The 23,048-nt window shown below is 39.8% G+C and overlaps 1 protein-coding gene and 1 long non-coding RNA gene across 2 annotated transcripts in view; one reads left to right on the top strand and one right to left on the bottom strand.

Annotated features, from left to right (window-relative positions):
- The window catches only part of LOC117823316 (CUB and sushi domain-containing protein 3-like), a 161,969-nt gene that overhangs the window by 18,051 nt on the left and 120,870 nt on the right, over positions 1-23,048 (top strand). The window contains exons 8-21 of the mRNA XM_034698464.1: positions 673-776; positions 1,068-1,180; positions 1,493-1,675; positions 2,362-2,688; positions 3,209-3,403; positions 3,794-3,932; positions 4,888-5,075; positions 10,123-10,311; positions 12,510-12,626; positions 15,244-15,459; positions 16,930-17,118; positions 18,061-18,230; positions 19,453-19,609; positions 21,591-21,782. Of these exons, the coding sequence (XP_034554355.1) occupies positions 673-776; positions 1,068-1,180; positions 1,493-1,675; positions 2,362-2,688; positions 3,209-3,403; positions 3,794-3,932; positions 4,888-5,075; positions 10,123-10,311; positions 12,510-12,626; positions 15,244-15,459; positions 16,930-17,118; positions 18,061-18,230; positions 19,453-19,609; positions 21,591-21,782 (2,479 nt within the window). The remainder of the gene's footprint in view (positions 1-672; positions 777-1,067; positions 1,181-1,492; positions 1,676-2,361; positions 2,689-3,208; positions 3,404-3,793; positions 3,933-4,887; positions 5,076-10,122; positions 10,312-12,509; positions 12,627-15,243; positions 15,460-16,929; positions 17,119-18,060; positions 18,231-19,452; positions 19,610-21,590; positions 21,783-23,048) is intronic.
- Positions 15,049-17,174, bottom strand: LOC117823317. Its single transcript, XR_004633364.1, has 3 exons — positions 16,919-17,174; positions 15,774-15,893; positions 15,049-15,483 (listed from the first exon to the last, which is right to left on the bottom strand). It is a non-coding gene; the product is annotated as an uncharacterized LOC117823317 (long non-coding RNA).

Raw genomic sequence — 23,048 nt, 5'->3', positions numbered from 1 at the left:
TATTTGATGTGAGTTGACCTTTTTGTAAGCCTTCCATTTTTGTTTGTTGTCATTGTTTATTTGAGTTTTAAAGGCAGTTTCTGCATAGTTCATAAAAGCGCTGTTTTGTACAGCTTCAACTCTAAATCCAAGAAATATTCTCAGATGTGAGACATTAGGAGGTATGAGGTTTCTACAGGATTGTTACCTCTACTTCTTGCAAAAATCTACAAAACTTAACATGCAGTGTTTCTCTACATTTGCTGCCTCTTTCAGTTAAGCCTTTTCCAGAAACACAGTCCCAAAGGACAAGCTGCATGAATGAGTAGTCTTGGTATGAATTCATATAAAAGAGATGGTGGGTAATTTGTTAATAAAACTAGAAATTTGATTGGAGTTACTGCTCCTCAGATTTAGAGGGTTTGGCTTCTATTAATGAATGCAATGAAAAAGATTGACTGTCAGGAGAAACCTGCGGGGGCTGAAGGTCAGACTGTCAGACCTGTTGCTTCGTATGTATTTATAAAAAATCAATAAAATGCTGCAGACACAACAATTGTTCAACATTTCATCATATGTACACGATCTGTCTGCAATGTTGACAGAGCCAGATATAAGATACTCAGTAAATGCTTCAGTGAAAACATTCCTGAATATTAGAAATTCTCACAACTGACATTTCTTTTATCACAGGTTATCCAGATCAACTTTGAGGAGTTCGACCTGGAAATCGGGTATGATTCACTAACAATCGGAGATGGAGGGGAAGTAGGTGACTCTAAAACAATAATCCAAGTGTAAGTACTAAGCTTAATCTTGTTCAATAATATTGCTTAAAAGTAGAAGCTGGTCAAATCTGCATCTTTTAGATGATGTAAAACCAAGATGTAAAACCAAGATGTAACAGAGAGCTTAAAACAATAGGGTGACTCTCTAGTCACACAAGCTTACTTACTACTATGCTTACTAATGTGCATGACTGTACACAGTTAACATGATCTTTATTGTTTAGAAACTGTTTTTGAATTAACAATGTGTGATGGACTGATCTTTGAAAGATGGTGACTCCTTGTTGCTTGTCTGTGCAGGCTGACTGGAAGCTTTGTCCCAGACCTGATAGTCAGCATGTCCCATCAGATGTGGCTTCATCTCCAGTCTGATGAGAGTGTGGGTTCAATTGGCTTCAAGATCAACTATAAAGGTACGCAGGCCCGAGCACTGATATCATCTTTCTTTCTGTATTCTTGCTTTTTCTGTACAGTCTTTTGCAGTGAAGAAATGAGCCGTCTTCCGTTAAGTCTCTGTCCTTCTATCTCTCCATCTCTCACTCTTTTCTCTATCATTCTCTGAAAGACTTCCTCTCAAACTGTTGACCTGGACCTTCACATATAAAGCTAAAGGCAAAGACAATAGCTCAATGTACCTTGTGTGACTTAATCCTTAACATTTCCGTGCCTTTTCCCTTGCTCCTTCATCTTTCCATCCTTCCTCCTCTCCTCCCCCTTCTCCACAGAAATTGATAAAGAGAGTTGTGGTGACCCTGGCACACCTCTGTATGGCTTCCAGGAGGGAAGTGGCTTTTTAAACGGGAATGTTCTGCGCTTTGAGTGCCAGTTTGGATTCGAGCTCATTGGGGAGAGGATGATAACCTGCCAGAACAACAATCAGTGGTCGGCTAATATCCCCATCTGCATATGTGAGTCTGATACATGCTATTTTTCACAGCAGCAAATGAAGCAATTACTTATGTGCCTAGAAAGTTCACAATGACACTAAGCTATTGAAGGATTAATTACCGTGTTGTTAAATGCCCATCAGTGAATTGTGTATAAACAGAAACCAGCATAATGCACGAAAGGGGAATTGATAGCATAGGGTTGTTTTTTTATTAGGGATTAAATTAAAACCGAAGAAGGTGAGAGATACATTGTTTTGCTGTACTTTAAGAAAAGTATAAACTCTTGTTATTCTGTATACTGTCCCCCTCCTATGAGCTTCACCATAGCTAACAGATATCCATAGCAAAAATATTTAGTTCTTTCAATTTAACTGTGTCCATTGGGAAAATGTGCAGTGTCCCTGTGTACCTATACTACTGCATGTCTGAATTTTTTACTCTTACTTCTCTGCTCCAACCCCCTTACAGTTTCATGTTTCTGTAACTACTCAGCACCCATGGGAGCAGTGCTGTTTTGTGATTGCTGAGCTAGTTATACTGTGCTGACATTGTTCTACACTTTGTGCCTGATCCTGTCATGGCAGAATCCACGGCGTAGACAGTCATATGACCAGTGAAAGTTTCTGTACAACAAATTGCCTCACTTGGGATTGTTTCAGTTTTTGTAATCATCTGTAATATTTATTACCCCCTCTATCATCCAGTCCCCTGTTTCTCCAACTTCACCGCTCCCATGGGGACAGTGTTGTCTCCCGATTACCCAGAAGGCTATGGAAACAACCTCAACTGTGTGTGGCTGATTATCTCCGAGCCTGGCACCAGAATCCACCTGGCTTTCAATGACTTCGACCTGGAGCCTCCCTATGACTTCCTCACTATCAAAGATGGGGACCAGTCAGGAGCCACAATACTTGGACGCTTCTCAGGGGCTGAAGTTCCCTCCCACCTGACGTCCAACAGCAACGTGCTGCAGCTGGAGTTTCAGGCTGATCACTCAATGTCTGGGAGAGGGTTCAACATCACCTATAGCAGTAAGAAGCTCTTTCATCATTTTCATCATAACATGATATCATGGTTCAAATTTAGAAACTGGTCATTGAATAACATGATTTTCATTTTTGGTTGGGTTTTCCTTTTTAAAACTTAGAAACAGTTGATGAATTATGGAGAGTAAAATGCAAGTGACAGAGCTTATTCTTTCCTTCGAGTGCTTATTAAGTGAATACTTAAGCTTGAGGTGAAAATGTTTATACATTGTTCCCTCAGGGTAGCTTAAGTGCCTAAGTGCATAGAGCTCCTACCTCTTGTACCTCATTGTCCAAAACAAGGCCACCATAATTATTTTTCTTTCTGTCTGAGTCACAACAAGCCACGAAGACAAAGGCTATTGTCACCCTAAGGTGTACAGAGCAGACCTCTGTTAGTTTTTTTTTCTCTCTACACAGACAGCTACATCCATTTCCCTTATCTCCTTCCTCCTCAAAGACCACATTTCTCATTCACACAAGAGCGTCTGTCACCAGATCTTGTTCTCTTTCTTCTCATTACAAGCTTTCGGGCGTAATGAGTGCCCTGACCCTGGAATACCGTTGAATGCCAGGCGCTTTGGGGATAATTTCCAGCTGGGAAGCTCCATCTCAGTGGTTTGTGAGGAGGGCTTCATCAAGACACAGGGGGCTGACACCATCACATGCCATCTGGAGGAAAGCAAGGTGATGTGGAGCGGACTCATCCCCAAATGTGAAGGTAATGAAATTGATGAGCTAACTAATTCTGTGGTAGGCGGAAAGATAAGTCAGCCATAGAGTTAGAAAGAGAAAGAACAGAGGGGATTTTGTTTAAAAACTGAGTGGGTTATGAGGAACATTCACTTCACCCAAACAGAGCAGCTTTTATCTGGTATCATTTTCAGGTTTTTGTTCAGCCCAAGCCCTATGGTGACTCATTCTATATTTATTTTCCTTGCAGTGTTTTTTATTTGAGTATAAAAAGATAACTGGGTGATATCATCTTTAAAAAAACAACAACTTTTGCTGTACATTTATTTTCTTCCTTTTTTTCTCCTCTTCTCTATTTATGAATCTCACATATCTGTATCCTCTCCTTCCAACTTCCTCCACATCCCTGCTCCACCAGCTCCTTGCGGGGGCCACTACTCAGGGCCGTCAGGTGTCATCCTGTCCCCAGGGTGGCCAGGTTACTATAAAGACTCCCTTAGTTGTGAGTGGGTCATTGAGTCCGAGCTGGGAACCTCCATCAAGATCAGCTTTGACAGGTTTGTATGACTAACACAACAACTAAGCCGTGGAGACCAAGATACGCTCTCTGACACTCTCACACAAAGACAACCAGAGGATACACAATCCCCTTTCAACATGTGATATTAAAATAGATGTATTAACTGGTATTCAATACAGACACAGACCTTGGTATGTACGCACACATAAAAGGTGTGAAATTACTTGTACACTGCACATGTGAAAAAACACGGAAGGCGTACCCTTAGCCCTGGGAGTTTTTGGGTCAGAAATAGAAATTTGGAAGAGCTAGAGTGCAATCCTGGACCTAGTTTCCAAAAATGTTGAAAGCCTCAAGTGATTCTTTATCTTGCTTACTGGCTCCCGCTCACTTTCTCGGTGAACTGCAATAAAAATAAAGACATAGTCTTGCTTTTACATCTTTATTGGGCACCATTAAAAATGAAACCATAAAATGTTCAGACTTTATATCAACCTTCCTCAGTGCTGACACAGTCCTTTGTAAAGAAACAAAGAATTACTCTGTGTTTCTTTAGTGAAAAGGTCAACTCGTTTAGCTCATTTTTCTTAAAATGAGTCAAAGTTTCCCCATGCCTAGTTTAAGCAGCTGATGCTGGGTTTATATAGGAGATAATAAAATTCTTAGAGTTTTGGTGCTAGGGATTATTTTAGACCATGTTGATATAAATAGAGCTGAGTACTGATTTCACTTGTTTGAAAATGTAGAGATCTCGGGGTTACCATGGATCCGTACCATGTCACATTTCCCTGAAACATATTGATCTTGTTCTATTGCAATAATTGGAACACTTGGTGTGTAAGCTGTCTCATCTTATTTCTCTTGTCTGAATTAGACATCTTCCTCTGCAGGCACAACAGGCTCAATGGCTTCAAACTGTCCAATCTGTCAAAGCAGAGGTATTGTTCTGTCTACTCTGCAACTCCCTTTCTCTGCTTCTTTTTACTTTTAAGGTTTCAAACTGAGCTCAGTTATGACTTCCTGGAGGTGCATGATGGTCCCAACTTGCTGTCTCCTCTGGTTGGCTCGTTTAATGGAACTCAAGTCCCCCAGTTTCTGTTCAGCAGCAGTAACTTTCTCTACCTGCTTTTCACCACTGACAACAGTCGTTCAAACAGTGGCTTCAAGATCTTTTATGAAGGTGAGTGAACACTGCTTTTGACTACATGCACAGCAAAACACAACACTGGAAAAATTTTGACTGCATTATTTGTTTCTTTTGAATGTTTCACATTACTGGCAGTTCTTGCAGAATTTAAAATGATTGAATAAACTTCTAATCAGATCTGCGAAATAAATAGAAACAGAGACAAAAGTCTAAGTATGAAGTGATTCATAACAGGAAATAAAAATGGTCAACTGGCTGTAACTACAGTATTTATGTCAAGAGCACATTATGTTAAGCATGTGTTTCAGGTGAATTACACTATAAGAGTGCCAGTATTATAATAACAACTTAACTCAATGAGTGTTGAATATAAACCATATTGGTTACTAGGAAAAAATTCAAGAGCGGGACTGCAGAATTTAAAACATCACTTACTTTAAAGGTGACATATCACGCTTTTTTCATCAATATATATTGGCCTAAGAGGTCCCCAAAACATGTCTTTAAAGTTTATGCTCAAAAAAACACTTTGAAATCAGATTTTGGCATGCCTGAAAAGCCCTCTTCTTCAGTCCTCCTCAGAACACTCTGTTTTCTGTCTGACCACGCCCCCTCAGGAAGTGGATGTGCCTCGGCTGTCCAGCACGTTGATCTAATGTTTACATGTTGGCTGAATATACACGGCTGCTCAGAGATCACGTTACTTCAACCCTCTGAATCTGATCCAGAATCTGATCCTGACGGAGAGGCGCCTGTAGCAGGACCTTTCTGAAGGATTAGTCACATATTTAGTGTTTCTTGTTGTTGTATTTGTCAGTATGTCGACGTGTGTCTTGGTACACAGCTACAGCTACATCTATGAACATGTAGCTATGTGGCTATGCTAATTAGCGCTAGCACTTATCCATGAAAAATAAAAATCATTCACTAGATCTTCAAATCTGCAGACGTGGGGAGTAAAACCGACCTCTGCCAGAAAGGCAGCGGGACCTTTTCTGAAGGATTGGTCACAGATTCTGTGTTTCTTGTTGTTTTATTTGTCAGTATGTAGACGTGTGTCTTGGTACACAGCTACAGCTACGAACATGTAGCTATGTGGCTATGCTAACTAGCGCTAGCACTTATCCATGATAAATAAAAATCATCCACTAGATCTTCAAATCTGCAGACGTGGGGAGTAAAACCGACCTCTGTGTTTATTAAGACAGCCTACAACTAGCATGCCTCCCTCCTAAGCTCCTTGTTACCATACATTTGTGCAGGTAATGAAAAACGGAGGGGGGATTCAGTATTATTTTATACAGTCTATGGGCTGAACAAGCTCCGAGCTCTGACTCCGTGACAGACCGGATATTGTTGTTACGTAACAAAAACACAGAAGTCTGAAACGGCTCATTTCACACACATTTACAGAAAGGTGGAGAAATCAAAACAGGGGCAGAATGGATTTTTTTCATTCTCGGGGGGTTTGTAGACATGCGAGGGACACATAAGCAGATACACATTAAGGGAGACCAAGGTCAACACTGCTGTTGAAAGTTTCATGTTGCATTAATGTGAATTTTAAATGTGGTTTCAAGGCTTTGTTGACAGGAGTTAGGGAATGGCTCCTGTGTCAAAAAGTCTCATTTGAGTGTAAGGTCTGCTGTCTATCTTTGTCAGTGCTGCTTACAAAATGATATTTTTTTTCGTTAATGTTAACAAACGCTGAATATAAGTACCAGAAAATGCAGTGAAATTTTGTGATTTGTGCCAACAATAGCTCTTAATCATGGTCCTCTGATACTCTTTTACCAAACGTACCTAAACCGGTTGTTAAATGCAACAGCAGACTTGAGTTAAAAATGCCAGTTTATGAGGGAAGGTTGCCTTCATGTGCAAGGAAAATCTGTGCAGGTGAGAGAAGGTATATAATCAAATACATTGAGTAACTACCACCTGGGTAAAATCATCTGCTCTCAGGGGAGTTTTGTTTTAAACATTCTCTTTTCTTTACACCTCATTATTCATGAAGCAATAGTCTCTGAGAAATCTAATAGAAAAATACTTTGGACACATTGAGATCTATTTTCACGATTGTTTGCACGAGCACCATTACCCTTGTCACTCAGATGTGATTCATAAGACAGCGTTTGTTATTATGTCTGTATTATTGACTGAAAGCAGACCACAAGTGCCTTTGTCTTATTATGTTTCTCTCTCAAGTGCATTTCTCTTTAGTTGATGAGGCTATCGAAAAGCAATAACAGTAAGATCATATTAGCTTCTTCCATTGTAATTTAGGGCACATCTTATTGCCGAAATGCTTCAGGGAAACCCAGCCTAGTTCATTTGTAAAATTGGTCTTACAAAGTGGGGCTGTTGTGAATCATGCTTTGAATAAACTGAGGCACAGAAACGCTGGTCCATTTCCTTTGTATTTAATGGATAAATTAGATCTACTCAGTTAGAAAAACAATATTATCAAATTGTATGAATGCCCACATAGTCAAAGCATATTCTCTGTAATTTCACCTAGTTTTTTTTCTCTTTTAAAAAATTTTTCCTCCCTGTTGGTTGCAACCTTTAGGCCATTACCAGCATTGATTAAAAAAAACAACAACCTCTACTTCTCTTACATGTTCAAACACAAAAAATCTCAGGAATAACTCAAAGTGGGAAAGATGGGTTTCTTACAGAGGCCTGGGAGTAAAAAAAAGTCTCTTTATACATGAAAAATCAGTCTAGGGTATTTTACAGGTTATAAATGTTTGTGACGTTCACTTACACTTATCAGCCATAACGTTATGACCACTGGCAGGTGAAGTGAATAACATTTCTCATTACAATGGCACCTGTCAGTGGGTGGAATATGTCAGGCAGCAAGAGAACATTATGTCCTTTCATGTTGTGTTCAAGCAGGAACAATGGGAGAGTCTATGGTTGTGAGGGACTTTGACAAGGGCCATAATGTGATGGCATCCCTAAAATTTGAGCTGTTTTTTGGGTGTTCCCAGTCTGCAGTCGTCAGTACCTATAAAAAGTGCTCCAAGGAAAAATAACAATGAACTGGCAACAGGGTTAGGAGTAGCCATGGCTCATGGATGCCTGTGGGGAGGAAAGGCTGGCCTATGTGGTCCAGTTCACCAATAGAGTTGCTGGAGCCACCAACTGATCAGGGTGCCCATGGTGACCCCTGGCCACCACCAAAAGCACTATATGAGGGTCAGAACTGGATCATGGAGCAATGGAAAAAGGTGGACCGGGGTAACATGACAGTGTTGACTTGGTCTTTAAATTCCCCAGATCTCAATCAAATCTAGCATCTGTGGGATGTGCCAGAAAACCAAGTCCCATCCATGGAGGCCCCACCTGATATCTTACAGGAAGTAAAGGGCTATGCTGCAAATGTCTTGGTGCCAGATACCACAGTACACATTCAGAGGTCTAGTGGGGCCCATGTCTTGTCAGGTCAGGACTGTTTCGGCCCTGACCTGATGAGAAAGGGGGCTACACAGTGTCAGGCAGGTGGTAATAGTTTCATGGCGGATTCTTGGAGAGCTTACTAAACATAAAGTAAATTTATGTTACACTGTTAACTGTGTCATTTCTATCCATAATTATGTTCCACATGGGCTAAAGGAACTCTTTTTGGCTGTTTAGTGCGACACTACACTTCCTCAAACAAATTACAATGGGTCATTGAACCTTTTCAAGCTGCACTTGCTGCGAGTGTGCGTCCCCGGTGCTGTTTGATTCTACAGTGGGTGCAACTTTACATAAATTTCACATTGTGCATAGAGTACCTTTGAAGGCACTTCATGCTGTGCTCATAGTCACTGATGCCAGACATCCTCAAATGACCAAAAACATTTGCCTACATATAAAAGACATTTGACCGGGTCAAACACCTGATACTACTGCTGCACCAGAAAATGGATTCAAACCAGAAAGACAACAGATGAAAGCTGCTCTCACATAGCAGCTCTGTATCTGTTCTGTATTAGCCGTAATGTTGGTATTTTTGGTACTGTAGACAGAGAGACAGACCTAAGCTATTTCCTCCTCTTTACTGGTTCCTATACTTAAAGCACAAGCTAGAAATACTTGCTTTGATAATGCTAGCTTAGAATAGCCTACCCACCGACTGCTTGTCCAACTGTTGCAAAATCCACATGTTTATTGGAAGTAGACCCAAATTTAGGATATCCTGACAGCAGTCCTCACAAATCACAGGGAAAACAGGGTTATCTCTATGCAGCTGGTAGCCCTGGAGACTAGAAAAGAAGCTGGAGCTACTGAGCAACCAGCTCAGCCTAGGAGCAAAGTCACTGCACGAAAATACTTCAGCGAAACCAGAACTGCGCTGTACTTCTCCTTGCCACAGAGAGCTTCTACCTTCCACCACCTGACCTTTCAATTACTACGTACAACTAAAAGAAAGAACATGAAGATGAAACCCTTTTTTTAGCGGCACAGACACCAATAACTCCATTGAGGTTACTCAGAGATAGAAACTGTCAAACATTGTAGCAGTCAATGTAATAGTGCATTTTTCTTCAAAGTCTCCATTGTGTTCAAAAAGAGCCTTAGCTATTGCCTGAAATGTGTCACTCTCTCCATGCAGTCTTTTGTTCAGAACATTTCTAAGGTAGAAAGTTGATTTAAAGGTCAAAGTTAACCTCTTAAGACTTGCTTTTCTCTTATTTGTGAGACTTCTGACCTGCCTTTGTCAGTCTAATTACAAAACGTCTGGGTTTTAGAATTGCATTTTGTTCAGAAGTTACCCAGAAATCGTATTGCACAAATTGAATTGCCTCTCCATGTTTTTGAATAGTATCTGAAGTTATCTGTAACTCATAAGGTTTATTTGCATAACCATGAAAAGATCTCCTCTAATGTATGAAAATAATCTGAAAACTTTGTGAGGGAATGAAGATGCATGAAATACAGTATCTTTTGTCAAAACACATATGAATGTTTCTTTTATTGTCATCAGTCATAGCAATAGCTGACTGTGAAAGGGTCACACAAAAAGAGGACTCTTTAATTAAACCAAAACATAGTGAAGAAAAATAACAGTTTCATTTGATATCTCCAGTGGTCACTTTGGACACATACTCCTGTATGGACCCTGGTATTCCCGTGAACGGTGGACGCTTAAGCCACGACCTGTCAATCGGCTCCACGGTGTCCTTTCAGTGTGATCCAGGCTACAGGCTGAGCCATGAGGAGCCTCTGGTCTGTGAGAAGAACCACTTCTGGAGCCACCCACTGCCCACTTGTGATGGTGGGTATAAATGTTTCTTTTTTTCCAGCACAGGCATCAGACACATCCATTAAATGTGTAACACCATATTCTTGTTTTGATTAAATCCTCTGGTATATATATATATTTTTTTTATCAATTCTTAAATGCCTCTGAAAGACACCACGTGACATGATGTGATTCTTTTAAATTGTACAATTCAAACCCAACCTCCTGGTCCCAAAGTGTTACAAAGTGAAAGTGTAAAGTTGAAAATAGAAGGAACAATAATTGACCTGCTTCTAACTTGTGGATGCTGGTTGAGATGTACAGAACAGCTCACTTTGATATTATTTCTTAATCAAACAGCCACAAAGAGGAGGTATGGGCTGTTGCCACTAGTCACTATTTTTCTAAAGGTAACTAGATTCTTACAGCAGCTGCTTCCTAATCTGTATTTATTCCAAAAGCAATGACTGCATAAATGCTAACACAAAAAAATCCATGGTCTTGTTGGCAAAAGGTAAAAACAACACAAGTATATGTGACTGAGTAGCCTACAGCAGGTGTGACTAACCAAACAGACGCTTGTCAGAATACTTTTCATTCAACAAAAGACCCTGTCCTTGTGAACAAATAACTCAGGGTGTTATGAGTCATGTAATACTGAAGACAGATTATACTCAACTTCAAAGCATAAAGTTCAGCAGGTTCCTGATAGTTTTTGTATCTCGCATCGTCTCTTGGCTGTGTTTGCACACTTTTGCCGTTTGTTCAGTTCTGCAGCACGCTCAAGGACAACAGTGGCAATTATTGTTGAGGGATACAAACCATAAATAATGTGTCTTAGTCACGGATCAGTCAATTCAAAGAATACAACGAGTAGAATACATGCAATGGTGGGGGGGTTCAAACAGTGCCAAGGTTCACTTCAGCCCTGTGATGGAGAATCATTTTATATGTTGGAGCATTTTAGCCTAGGTGTGTGCCAAACTGGTGCCAAACGCACTGGCTCCATGCCTATGAAGCCTCTAAAGTAGATCCTTTGCCGAACATACTCATCTACTTTTAATGACTTTATGTAATTTCGGCTCATTAATAAAATATGCAATATAATTTTGTTGGTGGGTAAGGATCCATGCCTTGATGTGTTGTGCTCGCTGGAGGGCCCAAGGGTGGAAGGAGAGAGGATAAGAGGGTAGTGGGTGTGTGCAGCTGTGGAGCCTCAGGCATCCAAGTGATCCTTCAAAACATCTTTTGACATTCAGAACTTTGAAATATGTGCATGCACAAACATTCTGCGTCTAATATTTGTCATCCCGGGCTATTTTGAGGACGGCATCCGAGAATTTGGAACGTCACTCATCAGGCTTTCAAGCCAAAGGACACACACACATATGCATACACAAACAGGCAGACAACCTCACACACATATACATCTGGACAGAGGAAAAAAAAAGCTTGTCAGATTTTATAAATGCTTTATTTAAAAAGCAGTGCCCTTTATGGGAAATGACCTTTTAGTTGAAACACAAGGACAGCATGAGAAAACGGTTGCTGGTTTGAACAATATCCAATTAGACGAGTTAACCTTCAGATGGATAGAGCATTAACCTATGGGTCCTTAGCAGCCAATCAGTGCAGAGATTTGTCTCATTAACTTTCTGTGATGGGAATGGTGCTTTTAACACGAAAGACGTAAAAGTGAGGTGACAACACTCACTATCACTAACTGTAGATACTTTACACCGTGAGATGCCACTGGATCATCCTTCAGACCTGCCTGAAGAGCAGTTGGAAGCTTCACTGGGTGATTGTTCCAATTTGGAAGAATTTCAAACTCAGTTTGAAGCCACATTCAAAACATGCCAGGTGCTGAAACCTGCTACATATACCTGTGTCAGGTCTTGTGAATTGTTAGTACATTTAGTGGATTATCATGTTTTCTGATAATACCTTTTACTTTGAGTTACTATAGGAAAGAAGAATATATGGATGGATAGCTGAATTAATGAATAATTTATTGTCCTGGCAGTGGGACAGGAAGCGGGAGAAAAAAACACATTGTGTTGGCAGAATTACAGGTACTCATAAAAATAGCAGGACACGATGTGATATGACTCGAATGCATTATTCATTTAAATCGCTTCTCTGCCTTCAGGTGAAGGATTTATTGGTTCATTTACAATTTTCTTTTTTTCAGCAACAGTTATCAGTCATTATCTTCTCTTCCTATTCAGCATCATGCGGTGGGGATATCAGAGGACCTGGAGGGATCATCTTATCACCTGGTTATCCAGAGCTGTATCCTAACTCACTGAACTGTACATGGACTGTAGAAGTGAGCCACGGGAAAGGTAGGAAGGATTATAATACCTGCTTTATTAGTATACACACAATGTAAACTATACAATCTGTTCTTTGGGTTGGGATACTTGTCAAGTACAGATAGGTTGAAAAACAATTTGTTGTGTTCATTTTCAGTGCTACACCATAGTAACAGCACATTTGTTTTATAGCCCTTATCACAGTAGCACCCTCAATAGCCGGAACAATGGCCAAATTATAAGACCATAAATTACCACAGTGCCCCTCACCACATATTCCTAGAACATTACAGGGATGTATCACTATGAAACTAGTGAGTGCAGCATATTTTACTAGAGCACAGACAATTTACATTCCCTGACTTTTTCAAATTTGGCATGTGTCCAGAATAGTATTAACAGAGAGTTCACTTATTGAAAAATGAACTGTGTGATTCCCTTTTTAAAGGAGGCTGCAGTATCTGACAACTCAGTTTAATTTTTTCTTCTCTTTTATCAGCAGTTCTTCCTCTTCTTTTAGCTTTTTAAGATGAGGCTGTACAGTACAGAGGGCTGCTATTAGCATTGGATAACATTTCACACTGTTGGGAAGACGTTTCATTTTATCTTTTTTAAACATTTTATCACCAGCTTAAACATTTGGGTGCTTCACCTGGTAAGAGAAGTGTGTTATCTAAGCTCTATTCACATATTATTTTTAATTAAATTAGTTAAATGTCCTTATCTAAGCCCTCACAGTTATTTTTATGATCAGCAACCAGTTCTCTGATACATTTTTGTTCATTTGAAAATTACACTCAGCTTATCTCAGTGCCCTTTTATTAAGCTGTATCATCCCATGTTTTACCATCATGTTTCTCCCTCCACCAAGTGGCTAACGCTAAATGCATTGTTTGCTCTACATAGTTCATTTCTTGATGTAATTGTGTATTTCTTGTTATTTTAGCACAAACCTCACACATGTATTTTAATAGTTAGAATTATCATTTTCTTTTCTAACATGAATGCTTGTTGTATAATTTTTGCTTTCACTGCAGACGAAACATTAAATGTACCAAATAATATTTTTTTTTTTTCACTGAAATGATGATAACTTAAAAACCAAAAAAACTGATCATCTTCAAATGTTTTGAAATAATAAATGTATCTATGTGCCATTACATTTTGAGCAGCTGGCTTCAAATCGTATTTAGGCTTAATGTATTTTAAGGATTGGAGTGAGGAATCCAAAGATTTCTACATGGACCTCCCCTAAAACATAAAAGCATGTTGGACAAATTTGTTGAATTCCAGAAATAAAAAGCAATGTTTGGATCCAGTCATCAGATTGTATTTTAGGAAGGCGGGGACTAACTGTTTTCAGAGGCTCAATGTCACATGAGTATAAACGAGGAGGAGGACCCATGTGCAGAATCGAGGGATAAGTTAAAAAGAAACAAAGTCAAACAAAAACTTACTGAAATCAAAATCCAACTAATAAATCTGAAAGACGAAGCCGCAAGCTTTTTATCAGAAGTCTCTACTTTCATTGAGAAAAATGTAGAAGCCCCTGCTTTGAATGCAAAAACATGGTTTAATAATCTTGATTACCTTGTGTACTGTTATGTTGTTGTTGACTGCAAGACATTTAATCTCAAGAGATAGTTGCTTTGTTACTATTCCCATCAGTAATTCTCCACCTCCCTTACCCACCGTGTTAAAAATCTAATGTTCTATCACTCTGCTCTTGAGATGGCTCTTTATTAATTCATCATTTGCATTTACCCTCTGTAATATCATTTCTGTGTTACGGAGCACATTCAGTCATTTCATCTTGCTGTTTATTTGAAGCCATTTGGGACTTTCTTCTGGAGTGAGGGAAACATTGTGGAGGACACCATATAGAGTCGTATTTGTACAGATTCAACAGATGGCACTGAAATGGCAGCACTTATTGTACGGAAAGGCAGCCAACTGGCCATCATGTAAGGAATGTTATTGGGTCTGAGTTTCAGTGTGGAAATAGAACATGGGTGTACAGAGTTTTATCTTGTATTTCAACCTGAAAGTAAAATAACAGTGTGTTGATGGGAAATTGGATCATTTGTTACATGATTTATAAAAACTAGAGTTCCCAAATCAAACAGTTTTCTTATTTAGTTATAACACAGAGTGATCTGAATCTCAGGATTGATCTCAATCTTTGTGTGATCCTTTTACATGGATGATCTTCCTTTATTCCTTATTTGATATGACAATTTAAGTAGGATTCACATTTGTTTGCTCATCCTTAGTGCTGCTGTAAGGAATAAAGCATTTATTATTTAATGAGTAGAAATATGTTGTCGATGGATGTTTTAGAGACCTAAATTTATACTAAATCAATTCAGTACATTTTTAATTGGGTTAATGATGCTGTAATTTTTAGATTCAAATTTAGATTAAAGAAAAGACACAAAAAGTTAAAGGTAGTTGTTTTTAATCCCAGCCAGTGTATGACACTATAAACAGCCAGTCTATTTTGACCTTATGATACCGGAAGGAGATGAAAACATCAGATGTATGCATCATGTATATTCAGATGAAAGCATTTCTACATTTCTATCAGTGACCTTTGTATTTTCCCTGAAACTTCTAACGTCAGTTTTTCTTTTTTTTCTCCTCAAAGGTGTCCAATTCACTTTTCACAACTTCCACCTGGAGGATCACCATGACTACCTCCTGATAACAGAAAACAGCAGCTTTGCCCAGCCGCTGGCTCGACTCACTGGCTCAGAGAGGCCTGCACCAGTCAATGCCGGCCTGTACGGGAACTTCAAGGCCCAGCTACGCTTCATTTCTGACTTCTCCATATCGCTGCAGGGATTCAATATCTCTTTCTCAGGTATGGCGGCATATGAGGAGCTATCTGTAAGAGGCAGGGAGGGAAGAGTATTGGTAGGTGTGAGGACAGCATGGGAAGAGGAGATTTTAAAGAGGAAAGTGGATGGATTTTGAAGAGAAGGCAGATAGGAGGAGGAGGTTGGTGGAGCTGTGAAGAAGGAGGAGTAGGAAGCAAAAGTGAAAGACTGTGTGACAGACAGACAGATGCTTCAATGATGAGATCAAAAGAGCTAAGCCTCTTTAAAGCCTGCGCACAGAAACATGTGAGAAGTGATTTTGACGGTCAGAAGAGAAAAAGGCTTAACATAGTCATACCTCAGGCTGTGCTGTTCAGAGGAGGGTAATTAAGAGACGAGGAGGTCACGCAGGTAGATGGCGTCTGACCGTGATGGGAATGATCATCAAAGCGAGCCATGTGGGTCAGTTTCCTCAGGACTGCTGAGACACAGGGGAGAGGGGTGGTGACTGAAATAATGGGCCCCCCATGCAGGGACCAAGGAATAAAGGAATAGAGAGAGGTGGAGATTGTAGTCTTATGGTTAGGGAGGAGGATGAGAGAAAAGACGATGAGACAGATGGTGATACTGAGTGAGCGGGGTTGATGGAGAGGGCGGAGAGAGAGATGGAGAAAGAAAGAGTGAAATGGTTAAAGTCAAGCAGGAAAAAGGGAGAGTGAGATGGTCTGCATGAGTGTTCTGGCTAAATGTTTGCCTGCTGTTCACTGAAGTGAGGCATAACTTATGCCGCCATGAATATTCATGAAATTTAGTTAGTGATTATGTGTGTGTGTATATGTGTGCGTGCCCATGCATGGGTCTGTGTGTGCGTCTTTGCAAGCCCTCTAATTAGTGTCTGTAGATTTCCTGATGAGGATTTTTCAACCTTTTATGACCTTTGATGGAAAATTGCCATTGCTGTCGGGCCACATCCTACAGTAGGGCACTGCTGTACCGTTTGGCCTTGTTAGTATCAATAGGCGTACATAGTTCTGCATTCTGGCAAATAAAGAGAGCGTGAGAGGAATATTTCCGGGAAATTTTGTTCTTTTTCTGCAGCCTGTGTTGCATCTACATATCAAGTGATAAGGACACCAACAGCCCATGTTCAAATTTTTTTCAGTCAGGGTGGCCTAGTTTTTAGGGAGCCCATCCTTCATCCAGACAACCATGGTTTCAAACTTTTGGCATTCATCCCAACCTGATGAAGTGTTTTTGAGCAAAGTGGTTCATCTCTACGTCTAGAATATGTCTGTCTTTTGCCAAACATGCACAAATAGATTCTCTGAGGGAGGTGAGAGAACACACTGATGTGACCAGAGGGTATAATCCTTAATACTAGAAACACGTATACGATAGAGTACATATTAGTGGGTATTAATATTGGGTAAAAATAACTTTTATATGTTGCATTTCATTAAAGTAAACAAGATCTGTTTTTGTTGCAACTGATTTTTTTCCTACCTTGTTTCCAGAGTATGATCTTGAACCCTGTCAGAATCCTGGAACGCCTCGGTTCGGCTGGCACACCGGCTCCAAATTTGGCATTGGGGACTCACTGGCGTTCTTTTGCAACACGGGCTATCGTCTGCAGGGGGCAAGGGAGATTGTGTGCTTGGGAGGTGGCCGCCGCATGTGGAGTGCCCCTCTGCCAAGGTGTGTGGGTACGTGGTCAACTGCTTTTATTCTGTTCTCTCTTCTGTTTTTGGATGTGCTTTGCAGAATTTACTCTGATAGCCAATGTCTGGTTTTAACTTTTATCTGGCAAAAATATAATCTTGTTATTCTAAACTCAAGTACTTAGAGGAATTTGAAGTAGACTATTAAAAGCTCAGACCTGTGATTGAAATTTGATCAAACTGCTAGGCTAAAACTATACTGGGATCTCTCTATCCTTGATCTCTTTTGTACTGAAGAGTTTACAAAGGGCAGGTCAGGAAAAGAGCTTAGAGACAACACAGATGCAGTTATTATATAAAGTATATAAAGTGCTTAACATGTTTCTGTTCCTGCCTCTGGAACACTATTCAGGCTCTGAGTTAGTGAAAAACGTATTGATGACATGAAGTAGTTTTGCTCTTTTTTAAAAAGAAAACAAACAAGTCAGAAAGTTTTCTCATGTATTACTTTGTAGTAATTAACAACCATAGCATGCATAGCAAGAACTTATTTCCCTTCCAATCAGATTCTATAATTCGGATTTAACATGAAGATTTATGGTAGTTCTTTTAAAATATAATCTTCTATGGTTTTGGTTGGAATGATGCAGGGTAGCCAGTTGGGTAAATCTTAGAAATGACGTCTGTAATACTTCTACACTGAGCTTTTAATACTCTTCTCAACAATTCAAAATGTGTCAGTGCTAGATGATAATGATTATTATGATATCTCAGTATTAAAAGAGATGGAAACATGGATGAATCAGCAATAACTATCATCCAACTAAGACATCTGATTTATAACTTGATCCCCTGAGTAAAATGCTATGTTTATATAACTAATGTTCATTTTTAGAGTAGTTAATCCAAATCTATTATTTAGTTGGTGCATTCCCTGCTGTGTAAGTGATTGTGTGTGTTGTCGTGTGTGTGATTTTTCTCTTGCAGCTGAGTGTGGATCGACAGTCTCCAACAACGAGGGAGTTCTTTTGTCACCAAATTATCCAATGAGCTATGAAAACAGCCACGAATGTGTGTACAGCATACAAGTCCAAACAGGCAAAGGCATCAACATCACAGCCACCACATTTCAGCTTGCGCAAGGTGACGTCCTCAAGGTAATGACGCAATGCAGTCGTCCTCTTTGTTGACACAAAGCAGATAACCAACAAATGAACACGAGGCTATATTCAAGAGATAGGTCAAACCAATCTGTGCCATTTAGTAGCCAATGTTTAAGTATATGAGGCAGGTCCTGATGCTTTTTATTATGTGCAACATGACAAGGGATTATGATGAACCGCCAGGCAGACTTCAGTGTTATGCCTTGAAAGCCAGAGCAAAGGTCACACAGCAGCAGCATCATCATCCCTTTGGGAAGGAAGGGATTCATTTCTTCACTCAAGGGCATTTTCACAGTTTTTGTAAGCACCACATATTGGCTGCAAATGTCTATGAAGTCCCGTCTTCACAGCTGGAATGCGCTCTTTTTTTAGATGCAGATGTCTTGTATAATGCTTCAATTAACAGAATACTGCAGCCCTCTATCTGTGTTTCTACTAATGGAGCTGTGTAGACGGTAATCTTTTGGACTTAGCCATTTTGTGAACATCTAAAATGTGGAGCGACATGCTTAGAGAGCTAAATTGACTTGAAGAAAGGAAACATCAAAATTGAGAGGACCCCTGTTGTATTTCAAGAGAAGAGCTCTGAGCTATGTATATGCATTATTTCTTATTATTATCTCTCAGATGTCGATCAGGAAAGAGAAGGTATCTTACTGGATAATTGTACTTTTGAATATAAAATGGGGTTTCCTCAACAAATGATTCAGAATAAGGTATGTGGGTCTAAAAGTACATGTGGTATAAAAGTGAATGAACAAAGACTGAAATGCAAGTATGCTTTACAAAATCACACCAACAAACTGAACCCAAGTCCTTGATCTAGAATGCTTAAAACCCCTCATTCGATTTGATTACTGTGGTACTCAGTTGTATTTTTGGATTAGATTGATGACTGTTAATAGTCTTTATTTAGTTTGAAATAAATCCACCCATCTGCTTTGTTAATTCAGCACTACTGCTGCACAAGATCAAATCAATGGGGAGAATTATGGTCACTCCAATCTCATTTTCACATCCCATTTAGGACATTGGTTTTGCAATAGAGGTGCCATATAAAACCTGGGATATACAGGACTAATAGCCTCTTTTTAATTGTAGCTCTCTTTCTTGTGTATTAATATTTAATTACTCATATTGTACTGCTTTATTATGGGTATTAAATCCCTACTAAATACCAAAACTGTCCATCATGTACTTTGCTGTCTCTGATTAGGTGTATGATGGCAAAGACGGCGCAGCCCCAATCCTTGGCACATTCACAGGCACGTTGATGCAAGGTCTGTCCCTTACCAGCACCTCCAACTATCTTTGGCTTGAATTCTACTCTGACCAGGAGGCAACGGCAGCAGGGTTCCGGCTCATATACCACAGTAAGTCACATTTCATTTCCCTCGAGGAGGAGGGCCCTAAAGCTTTTCCAAATGAGTGAATTTAGCCTCACTTCAGGAGCCAGGCCATTTTAAGTAGCTGAATTTAAAAGAAAATTTTAATTGACCCTCACCCTGCTTCACAGTGTCTTTCACTGCCAGAGTATCCATTAAACACAGCATGGTGTGTCTGCGCCATTCCTGCGGGAACATTGGCATTTTGTCTTTCCTCCCTCTGTCTCTCTCTCTTTGTGAATTCCCTTTCTCTTTTTTCCTTTGGCCTCCACTCTGCAATTAGTGCCCATGCCGTCCTTACTGTACCTTGTTAAAACGGGTGAAATATTGTTGGGATTGTTTGAAATCTTTGTGTTTCTGCAGACAGAGGCGAGGTACATGCATTGTATATGGTGTGTTCCTTCACGTACAGTATGCAGAAGAGTGTGTAGGTGTTTTGAAAGTCTGGTCATTGCAGTAAGAGGGCCAGTAATAGATGGACTCTGTTCGTGATCTGGCTAATTAGCCTGCTGACTGTATTGTTGCTAACTGTTTCTAATTTATAACTGACGTGAAAGTGTTTTGGTGGGACTGCATTTTGCAGTCCAATTTAAAGTGTTTTTGTGTTTCACCTCCAAGTGAGTTCTGACATCTTTTATCTTGGGTTTTTTAGTTAGAACTCAGCATAGTTAGTAAGAATGCCAACTGGCCGGGTGCTGTTTTACCTTTAAAAGTTCAAAAGGCCAAAAAGTTTTAAGCTAACTTGCAGCTACTGGGTCCAAAATTGATTGATCATACCCAATGTGTTAACAGGTTTTTAAAAAAAGAAGCTTAACAATCTAGTTCAGCTCAGTATTACTCCTGTTTTGGTTTTGCACCCTGACAGGTTTGCAAAAAATAGATTATATGAATCATAAATGTGTACTCATTGCAACAAAATGCACTGCCATCAGCATCTAAATGCAACTACAATTAGTATGGGAGAAATTATGGTTTAATTACAAGCTGCCTTTTCAGTTACAAAATTACCCATAATTAAGTAGCACGTAATTAGTTTTGAATTCAGATTTTTCTAGGGATGTGTACACGGTAAATGGCAGAATGGAATGCAAGCCAGCAACCTTTATCTGTCTCAAAGGGCATCCTTACCTGGTCTTTTCAGCCACAGTGAAAAGCTCTTTCAGCATGGAAAGGACGGACTGATGTATGAACAGCATGGGGGCAAAGGGTTCTGAGAAAGTTATATCTTGTCTGAAGATGAAATCTGATCATGTTTCCATGACTCTTTCACCAAAAGTGTTGAGGTAATTTTCTAAATGTGAGCAGTAACTGCAGGAGATTTATACTGGGCATGACACTTGTAATACTACCATAACATCTGGTATGGGCATGGAGAAGTGACCATAAATCAGCTCTGCCAGGTTTATGTGTCGCCACTGTTGCTGCATAGCAGAACACTTACATTTAGTACCTTATATAGAGGATCACATCTAGCAGCCAGGGTCAGGTTCAACATGGTGAGCCTTAGAGTTATGGCACCATTTTCTTGTTGGTAGCTTGTTTATTTTATTTCTTTTGTATTACCCCAAACTGTTACAAATGGATACAAATGTTTTTCAATCGTGGTGAGTGTCCACACTTGATTGGCCATTTAATTGTGACCATTTAATTGTGACCATCTAATTGTTCGCTCTGTCCAAAAGGAATCATTTACTGCCAAGTAATATAGTGAGACCGTAGGCCAGGCCCTCATCTGTGCTCAGCTGGAAATTATTCTCAATGTTCAATCAATACCTCTTTACTCTGGAGATAAATTGGAATATAGAACTGGTTTACAGAATGGCTGCTCTCCAATGGACTTTAAATGCTGACAAGCAGTTCTGTGTTTGTTTGAGTTTGTGCTCTCCATGTTATGTGGGTCTACAGCTCATGTTCTTCTTCAACCTCTTCTCCTCCTCTCCTCTTGTGCTTATTAATCTTTCTTGTCCAGGTTTTGAGCTATCCCACTGTGATGATCCAGGGGTGCCGCAGTTTGGCTTTAAAGTTAGTGACCAGGGTCACTTTGCTGGAAGTGCCATCACGTTCGGCTGTGACCAAGGTTACACCCTGCATGGCAGCGGCATACTCAAGTGCATGACTGGGGAGAGAAGGGCATGGGACAACAGCCTGCCGTCATGTATAGGTAATTATTTCTACCTTTGTAATTCACCTGTTGCTTTTCCAGGTTCTGGTCCCACGTACGCTATGTCTCACCATGTGGGTATTTTCTGTCTTTCTCTCATGCTTTTTAGTAGCATACATTATCATTCAGGACAGGCACACTGTCAACAATGCTCAGCTAGGTGTTAATCCCAAGGATTTATCCTGAGATGATTTCTTCTTAATTGAACTGTGTTGTAAGAAGATAGGCTGCTTGTCATTTTGTAAGAGAATATAAACAGCTCTGATGTTGTATTGTGAGTCATTGATCCCTCTGCATTTGTTATGCAGAACTGGTTTTATAGACTCCTCAAGAACAATTTAGTGAGGCAATCTTAATTGCTATTGAGCCGTCAATGTGTTCCACTGACTATCAGGCTGTATTATTCAGATATTTTTTCTAATCCATTGGCAATTGATCAGCATTTTTCCAAAGGAAATGCATAATTACACAAGTGTTCATCTCAGACTGAGTGATGGGCATGATGTACAGTCTTGGATTTACTTTCATATTCAGAACATGCTGAGGCAGAAAGACAGAGAAATGATAAAGCTATTACCTACACACCGCTACAGTCTGGAAGGTGCTTTGAGGCTATGTCTGTTTCCTGATGTGGAGCGGTGATGGATTAGGGTGAAAAATGATTTACAAATTTCCGGACGTGTGCAGAATTGCACCTCAAATGCCTTAGTGTTCCACTGCCTTTTTGAATGAAACGTGTGTTATGGTAAAATGAACCTACTCTTGCATAGTGGCATGTTAAGTACAATCACACAAAAAGCTTTTATCAGTCTAGTGATTATCTGTTGAAAAATGCTGGATCAATAAATGATCAGTACTAATAGTGAGTTAGTGTCTGTGAGCTGAATGTTAAATGAGACTTCCAGCTGTTTCTCCTGGGCAAGATCCCGGCTCCTGTCAAGGACTTTACATTGGCCCAGTGTTATCATACTGATTATAGCCCACCTCTGTGGCAATCTAATGTAATTTTTCCTATTAATTAAGTGCCGTTTGTTCTGTAATACAGATAGTAAGATGATAACCAGGGGAGAGACAACATAGATTGGATGAAAAGATTGTCCTTCTGGCATTAACACTTGTAGCAGTGTACTCCCTGCAGTGCAAGGCCCAGTCTATTTATTCTCTGGACACAATCCTTTAAAAGTTAATTAATGACATCATTAGGAGGCATACTTAGAGACAAAACAAGTTTGCATCCATGAGTATCTGTGCTTAGGCAGGAAGTCC

This window comes from Notolabrus celidotus, chromosome 12 (genome assembly GCF_009762535.1).
Source record: "Notolabrus celidotus isolate fNotCel1 chromosome 12, fNotCel1.pri, whole genome shotgun sequence".
NCBI classification, from domain to species: Eukaryota; Metazoa; Chordata; class Actinopteri; order Labriformes; family Labridae; genus Notolabrus; species Notolabrus celidotus.
Note: the sequence above shows the minus strand (reverse complement) of the source record. Positions and strands in the feature narration are given on the sequence as shown.